This window comes from Triturus cristatus, chromosome 4_1 (assembly GCF_964204655.1).
Source record: "Triturus cristatus chromosome 4_1, aTriCri1.1, whole genome shotgun sequence".
Lineage (NCBI taxonomy): Eukaryota > Metazoa > Chordata > Amphibia > Caudata > Salamandridae > Triturus > Triturus cristatus.
The window spans coordinates 1,971,923-1,980,548 of NC_140585.1; the positions used below are offsets into that span (position 1 = coordinate 1,971,923).

Here is an 8,626-nt window from a genome sequence, read left to right on the forward strand (position 1 = left end):
CCGCCTTAAGTAGGCTCACCAATCCTAGCGCGAGCGCGAGGACGCTCCAAGATGGCGCCCGAAGTTACAATTCCAGCCCTACCCAAAATGGCGCCCACAGTGAACCACCCCCGAGATCCAGGCCCGCCAAAACGGCAGTGAGGGAGCCAATTATGTGCGGAATGAGGAGGGGGCAAGACCCAGCTAAAAACAGGGGAGAAGTGCAGCAAGGTAAATTAAAACAAATAGACAAAAACGGGATTTTTAAAAAGCGAAGCGCCAGCAGCAGCGCCAGCAACAGCAAGTGCGCAGTAAAGTAAGCGTCTGCGCAGTAAAGTAAGTGCCAGCACCACATCACTTCTCTGTGGCTGTGCAGGATGTGTCTCTCCATACCCCCATCTCTGAAGAAGCCGAGCCCTCCAGAGATTTATGGGGGGGTTGATTAGGGCTCCCCCTCCTCGCAGCAGGGAGATGACCCACGCAGCAGCACAGATCTGACAGCAAAAATTACATCGAGAAGCGGCAGTCTTAGTCCCAGCGTTCTGCCTGCACAGCCCCAGCTACACACTGAGTGAGGTAAAGAAGGGACAGATCCATAAACCCTGGAGCTGCACAGTCCACTCAGGTGCCGGCTGCCTCTTTCTTTGGCATTATAGGGATATTGCAGGGTGGGGGAGGGTAGACCCAAGGGAGGAGGGAGGTGGTGAACTGTTCTTTGTCTGGGAACTCCAGGCATGTGATCCCAAATGGGCTTTCTGGTTGGCTGCGATAGGCAGCAAGAGGTACGGGGCTCCCTACACACTGGCCGTCCCCTCTCAGTTGGAGAAGGAGCCCTTTCGCATTTGGCCGAGGGCGGGGTGTTAACATCATTGTGCCAGTCTGTCACTGAAAGCTCCACCCTGATAACCACCTGGAGTGGTATTGTGCAGAACAATACAATTTGAGGCACATGCAGCCGATCTGGGGGCCGAGTGGTTGTGCACTGCAACAAATGCAAAAATGACAAATGACAAAAATAGATATGGCGCAACGATCAGCGACCTGGGCCGCCTTGCTTTGGACACATCAGGGGGCCTCCTTGCCTTGAAATCACCTGAAAAGTAGAGATGGGTGCCAGTATACTCTGCCACGTGGAGACGCAAAACTCCGCGAAATCGGCTGGCGGAGTGGAGTTTCCACTCCACCTCTAATTTTATACTTAAGAACTTTCCTTTCATTTTAACTAAGCAGACTCTGTTAATTTGCTATTTGATGTGATAGAAGAACCCTTTTCCATTTCTTAGCAGGCAGTTGTTGTGTTGGTCTGTCTATTGATATACTTTGTGATCCTCTTGAAAATACTATAATGATTATTTCTCTGAAAGCGGAACCATGTTTCTGACTACTGTAAATATATTAAATCTTTAATATGGCCTTACCGCTCCAAAGGCAAAGGCCTTTAACTAGGGAGCGGTCCTTTAATGACCGGTATAGCGTGCTGCAGCAGACTATATGGCTTTTAAAACATTTGTTGAAGGAGGGCAGAATGTGTTAATTAATAAAAACGAAGGCATCCCACGGACTGAGGGGGTTGAAACACCCCTGCGGCTCCGAAACCTTTGTTTTGCAGCTGTTGATGTGAAAGTTCAATAGTTGGCAGCTGCATGCGGGGGTTTAATTATTGAACATTCACAGCAGTAGCTATGAAAGGAGGCTGGAGTCCGCCCCTTGTTCTCCCTGGGCTTGACTACACTGCTTTTCATCTTTCAGGTGAGCCAGGGAGATGCAGGAGCTGAGCAGAAATCCCCCCCTCCTTCCGAGACGCCATTAACACTGCGAGCTACGGGAAGAAGGGGGAAGGCTCCTGGGGCCCGACTGCACAGGCACTATCTTTTGCTTTTCTCTGCCCAATCCACATATTTCGGAGAGGCAGGGGAAAGAGAGGCTGTGTATTAAGACACTTTAATGTTGAGAGCAGCGGGCCTGTATCTGGTTTTAGAGGCTGCTGCTGGCTCTTGTCTTCAATGGAGATCTCCATATTCCAATGTTCTAAGCTTTGTCCTGCGAAGGTTTGAGTCTAAATTCCAGTTCTTGAGTCGCCGTCTTCTGGGGCTCACAAGACACCGACCCTCCACATCATCCCTTTAGATAATTTTTAAATAAAAAGCGCCAACTGTAGGAAGCTGGCTCTGTATATACTATACCAAAGTATGGTATAGTGTGCACGGAGCCCAGGGAGTCCCCAGAGTTATAGCAGAGGCTAAATTAGGTAAGTACTTACAGCTCTCTTTGTGCTAGTGTGGGCGAGCAGTTAGGCTTATCTAGAGGGTGTGTTAAGCATCTATTGCACGGTTACTCGTAGTACGTCCCGTGGCCCGGCAAGCCTTCCTTGGCCGCCCGCGGACCGTGTAGACATCCTACCTGTGTTTTTAAAACAAAAATTAAATAGTGTTAGCAAACACTGCCGGTTGCAGAGAGTCTGCTCTGTGGGGGCTGGGGATTCCAGTGATTGTCAAAGTGGAGATGCAGGGGCCTAAGAGGTGAAATACAGCAAAGCTTTATTAACATGTAAATGGTCTTTTAAAGACCTGTGAAGTACTTGGGTGCGGCTGTGTGTGCGTGCTGGGAAGCTGTCTCAGCCCGGGCTGAGAGCTGACACACACAGAGAGAGGGAGACAGAGGCGCAGTCTGGGGGAGGGAGAGGGAGGGAGACAGAGGAAGGGAGGCAGAGGGAGGGTGAGGAAGGGAGACAGGGTGACTGGGAGGGAGACGGAGGGAGGGAGAGGGAGACAGATGGAGAGAGACGGAGGGAGAGAGACGGAGGGAGAGAGACGGAGGGAGAGAGACGGAGGGAGAGAGACGGAGGGAGAGAGACGGAGGGAGAGAGACGGAGGGAGAGAGACGGAGGGAGAGAGACGGAGGGAGAGAGACGGAGGGAGAGAGACGGAGGGAGAGAGACGGAGGGAGAGAGACAGGGAGGGAGAGAGACAGGGAGAGAGAGAGACAGGGAGAGAGAGGGAGACAGAGAGAGACGGAGGTTGACAGAGGGAGGGAGACGGAGGCAGGGAGACGGAGGGAGGGAGACGGAGGGGGAGGGAGGGAGGTAGACGTAGGGAGAGGGTGACGTAGGGAGAGGGAGTCGTAGGGAGAGGGAGTCGTAGGGAGAGGGAGACGTAGGGAGAGGGAGACGTAGGGAGAGGGAGACGTAGGGAGAGGGAGACGTAGGGAGAGGGAGACGTAGGGAGAGGGAGACGTAGGGAGAGGGAGACGTAGGGAGAGGGAGACGTAGGGAGAGGGAGAGAGGGAGAGGGAGACGTAGGGAGAGGGAGACGTAGGGAGAGGGAGAGAGGGAGAGAGACAGACGGAGGGAGAGAGACAGACGGAGGGAGGGAGACTGAGGGAGGGAGGGAGATGGAGGGAGATGGAGGGAGAGAGGGACGGAGGGAGAGGGAGACGGAGGGAGAGGGAGATGGAGGGAGAGGGAGACGGAGGGAGGGAGAGGGAGACGGAGGGAGAGGGAGACGGAGGGAGAGGGTGACAGAGGGAGGGCCACAGAGGGAGGGCAGACAGAGGGAGTCAGACAGAGGGAGGGCGACAGGAAGAGAGAGACAAGGGGAGGGAGGGAGAGGGCGAGAGAGGGAGAGGGAAGCAGGGGGGGAGAGAGAGAGAGAGAGAAAGAAAGAGAGAGAAAGAGAGAGATGTGTGTATACCTGGTCCGGTGGATCAGTGGACCAAGGCGTCTGCTGCAGGCACCTGTGTTCAACCTCATGGTCACAATTTTTTTTGCTTTAGCCCCGCCCCTCCCCCTCTGACCCCGCCCCCACCGGTGTGGCCGTCGGCCACAAACCACACTGTAAATCTGGCCCCCGAGAGAAAGTTTGTGAGTACCCATGATCTATTGTATTCACTCAATCAACACTCAGACTGAATCCAGACCAATTAGGCAAGTAAAAAATGTATATTTATGTTTTATTATAGAACCAAGCAGGACCTGGTCCAGGTAAGCCACATATATTTCTCAAGTGCAATGTTTTATAAGGTAATGCAGTTGTGGATGAATTTGCAATCCTTACAAGTTGGTATTGGTTCAAAAAGCAGCAAAAATTACACAGTAATTACTTTTGGACTACTTTTTGGATTACTTTCAGATTACATCGACTACTTGGGGTAGTATGCCTAGATACCATGCTTGGGATCTCACAGTGCAAGGTAAGAAAGACTTTGTTAAGGTTTGCAGTTTAGTTACTTTCTTCCCATACAAAACATCACCTACACACAACATTTCAGGAACAAAAATACACATTAGTTTATTTATGTCTCTCCAACTTCAACATTTGCCTCGCTCTGTACACTATTCTTGCTGCTATCAGACTTCTGATAATAACCCGATGGAGCTACATTCCTCCTGGAACATTTTGGGGGCCTAGTGCAGCTCATGTTCCTTATCAGGTCAGGATGCACTGGGCCATAAGCACTTGCCTCCTGTTTGCCCAACAGTTCCTTAACTATTGGTGCATTTGTCTCCTCCTCCTCCTTTGTCTCCTCCTCTGTGATACTGTGCCCCCTCTGTCTGTGTCTTTTCTCTCTGGTTCTAACTTCCACCTCTTTACGTCCTCACCTCTTTCCCTTTTCTGTCTTCTTTGCCCCTTCAGGGGTCGTTTTTGGTACCTGTAGTGGGAGTAGAAGATGGTCTTTGTTTTCTCTTCCCTTTGTTTGTTTGTTTTGTGTTTCTTTTTGGTCCTTTTTTGGTTTCCTTTACTGTTGTGATGTTTTTCCTTTGTCAGGTGTTGCAGAACTCGGGTCCTGATCTAGGAGTGTGAGTTCTGGGCCACCAGGTAAGTCCTTATCAACCCCCAATTTGAAATGGTGAATTCCACTGAGCTAACTGGACATGGCCTCAGTCTACGGTGACATTTGAAGCAGTGGTTACAACAAGGCCAATTCCTTTGTTTAATATAATGTCCTTTCCTAGATCACTAGAAAAAGGAAATGATGAACACTCCAAGTGTGCAGTGGAGTAAAGAACATCAAATAATTCATTAAAAGTATTACAAATATGATGCCAGCCTTTGCCACAGAAAGTGTAAATTGATGGCGTTGGCTGCGTCTGAGAATCTGTGTCAGAATAGATCCCTAACTTGTGTTTCTTTCTTATATATTCACTTCTTTTGCTCTCACATTCTTGAGTTCCAGTGGTTCCAAGCTCCCTTTCTACACAGTGTCCAAGAGCTTTTTCACCACTGTCAGAAATGCAACTCAAACGGATTACCCATCTTGCTTCTGTAAATGCTTTCTTTCTGCAAAGTATAAAGTCATAAATATTTTTTATTTGTGTTCATTTACAATCTCTATCTCCATTTCTACAGGTGACTGAAGCATGAACAGAAAAATGAAGGTTTTAATTTAGTGAAACACAACAAAAAAGATTATTTTAAGGAAAGTTAAAACATCCTCGAACTCTAGAGGAGAAACTTATTCTAAGTGTCAGTAATAGTGATACATTTAGAGCGGAAGAAATGGCTGAATGTGAATTTGTTGTCAAATATTTAAAGAAAAATGATGATAAAAGTTTACCAAGAGTCAGTTACTGAGATTGAGGAACCTCTGAAATATGAATTGAACTCAAGAGTAAATTGAAACTCTGCATCTACTAATTGTAAAAATATTTTCGCTTAAATGAAACATTTCAAGATTGGCTGAACAAAGAACATTGGCTACAATTGATACCCACACAGTGCACTTGAGAATAATCAGTGTTGTAAATTCTGTCTGATGGTTTATGAGAAATGCACTGGAGACCCAAACCCCCCCTTAAAAACAGTATCCGTGGACGTGATGTGACAGAATTGTCAGAAAGACTAATAACAGCAGTTTAAAGGAGCAAGCTTTTGTATACGTCTTTGTAGAGAGAAGACATTGTTTTAAAAAATCGAATTGTAAATACTCTTTCTCAAGTCTCATTACATTTCTAATATCGAAAGATTGTCCCCACCAACTCGATCTCTTGGGTTGATCCGAGTAGTTTCAAAGTGTCCCGGACCGCCAAAGCTGATCATGTACCTGCCTTAGCCTTAGAGCAGCAAAGCATGTCCTGGCAGAAAGTTTAAAAGGGGCCGGTGCTATGTATTGCTAATTCATAAAGCCACTCTGGAGTGCCCTAATCACCTGTCATTACTTGTATGAACAAATATACTTAAACGGCAAAACCTAAACCCCAAAGACCTTATCTGGGCTTTTAAAGCTCATAAACAAAATCTGATAAACTGGACTCACAAACGGAGTTTAATTCAACTTGAGAGAACTCACCAAGGCAGAACTTGGAGAAAATGAATCCATCTCAATAAATACAAGGGGCTCCTCAGTGAAAGTTTATAAAACAGGTTAGACAGGCTGCCTTAAAAAGTAAGAAAATAATCTCCAGATAAAAAAGCTATAAGAGCATCTGCAGTTTATTTGAGAAGTTAATGCTGAGTGTAACATAAACGAGTACAGACTCTGGAATCCGATTCAGTCTTAACATGGCCGGTGTCCAGGAGCAAACCCAGCATGGAGACTCTCATAACTCGAATAAGAGTAATGGTTGTGCGAACAGCTTTAGTTCTCAATCCCACCCCACTAAACACAAGATAACTCACACTGGACAAAAAACGTATCAGTGTCCTGAATGCCAGAAATGCTTCACTAACAAATCCTCTCTCATTCAACATGTGACAATCCACACTGGGCACAAACCTTATCAGTGCTCAGAATGCCAGAAAGACTTTCGTTACCAAACCTCTCTCATTGTGCATGTGAGACGCCACACTGGGGAAAGACCTTATCAATGCAATGAATGCCAGAAAAGCTTCAGTCAGAGAGCATTTTTAATTCAACATGAGAGAATCCATACTGGACACAAACTGTTTCAGTGCTCTGAATGCCAGAAGAGCTTCAGTCAGAAAGGTACTCTCACTCAACATGAGAGAACTCACACTGGACAAAAACCGTATCAGTGCACTGAATGCCAGAAAAGCTTTAGCAATAAAAACAATCTCATTCGACATGAGGGAACACACACTGGGCTAAAACCTTATCAGTGCTCAGAGTGCCAGAAAAGCTTCACTCGGAAAGGTACTCTCACTCAACATGAGAGAACTCACACTGGACAAAAACCGTATCAGTGCACTGAATGCCAGAAAAGCTTTAGCAATAAAAACAATCTCATTCGACATGAGGGAACACACACTGGGCTAAAACCTTATCAGTGCACTGAATGCCAGAAAAGCTTTAGTAGGAATAGTAGTCTCACTCGACATAAAATGACACACACTGGGTACAAACCTTATCCATGCTCAGAATGCCAAAAACGTTTCAATTATAAGACCAGTCTCATTCAACATGAGAGAATCCATACTGGGCTAAAACCGTATCAGTGCACTGAATGCCAGAAAAGCTTTAGCCTGAAAGCCGGTCTTATTCAACATGAGAGAACACACACTGGGCTAAAACCTTATCAGTGCACTAAATGCCAGAAAAGCTTTAGTAGGAATAGTACTCTCAATCTACATAAAATGACACACACTGGGCACAAACCTTATCCGTGCTCAGAATGCCAAAAACGTTTCTATTATAAGACCAGTCTCATTCAACATGAGAGAATCCATACTGGGCTAAAACCGTATCCGTGTACTGAACGCCAGAAAAGCTTCAGGCAGAAAGGTAATCTCTCTCAACAGGAGAGAACACACACTGGGCTAAAACCTTATCAGTGCTCAGAGTGCCAAAAGAGCTTCAGTTGTAAGGCCAATCTCATTAGACATGAGAGAACACACACTGGGCTAAAACCTTATCAGTGCACTGAATGCCAGAAAAGCTTTAGTAGGAATAGTAATCTTACTCTACATAAAATGGCACACACTGGGTACAAACCTTATCCGTGCTCAGAATGCCAAAAACGTTTCTATTATAAGACCAGTCTCATTCAACATGAGAGAATCCATACTGAGCTAAAACCGTATCAGTGCACTGAATGCCAGAAAAGCTTTAGCCTGAAAGCCTGTCTTATTCAACATGAGAGAATCCATACTGGGCAAAAGCCTTATCAGTGCCCTCAAAGTGTCAAAAACTTCAATTATAAATGCAACTCATGTACATGAGTCAGTGGGGGAGAGTAAAATGTGCTCAGTGTCAACCCTGGGGAGGAGGTTTCAGTATCGCATAACATTCCCATGAGGCTGCCACAAAGACATCAATACATTGATTTTCCTACAAACTGTCTGCTGAGAAAAGCACACAGCAAGGGATGGAAACGCTTGAATTACCCTTATTCCTTAGTAACTATTTGTGGCCTCATTCCATTCTGTGTGTTTTGCGCTCTGTGTGTTAATAAGTCATGGCACCAACCCACAAGGTTGAGTCGATCCTTAACTTAGAGGCCACACCCCTATGATCGGGAATGCAGGTAACATTGAACTGTTTGCAGCCTTAATGAGCCTCAGCAGGGAGCTGCTGCAGGAGTCCCTTTGTCGTAGGTCTCTATGGGACCAACATCTGTTCTGTGCCACGTAGGGCTGATCATTGGGAAAATCTAAAGGTGGTGAAAGGACTGGTCGTTAATCTCAGCAACATCCTGCCACATCTTTCTCTAGTCTTTGTGCAACTACAGACAGGGCCAACCAAATGCAAACTA

The 8,626-nt window shown here is 46.5% G+C and overlaps 1 protein-coding gene across 1 annotated transcript in view; it reads left to right on the forward strand.

Moving 5' to 3' along the window:
• Nucleotides 1-8,339, forward strand: part of LOC146839251 (uncharacterized) — a 239,263-nt gene extending 230,924 nt beyond the window's left edge. The window contains exon 7 of the mRNA XM_085651294.1: nucleotides 6,615-8,339. Coding sequence (XP_085507420.1) covers nucleotides 6,615-8,093 — 1,479 coding nt within the window. The 3' untranslated portion in view covers nucleotides 8,094-8,339. The remainder of the gene's footprint in view (nucleotides 1-6,614) is intronic.
• Nucleotides 8,340-8,626: the final 287 nt, after the last annotated feature.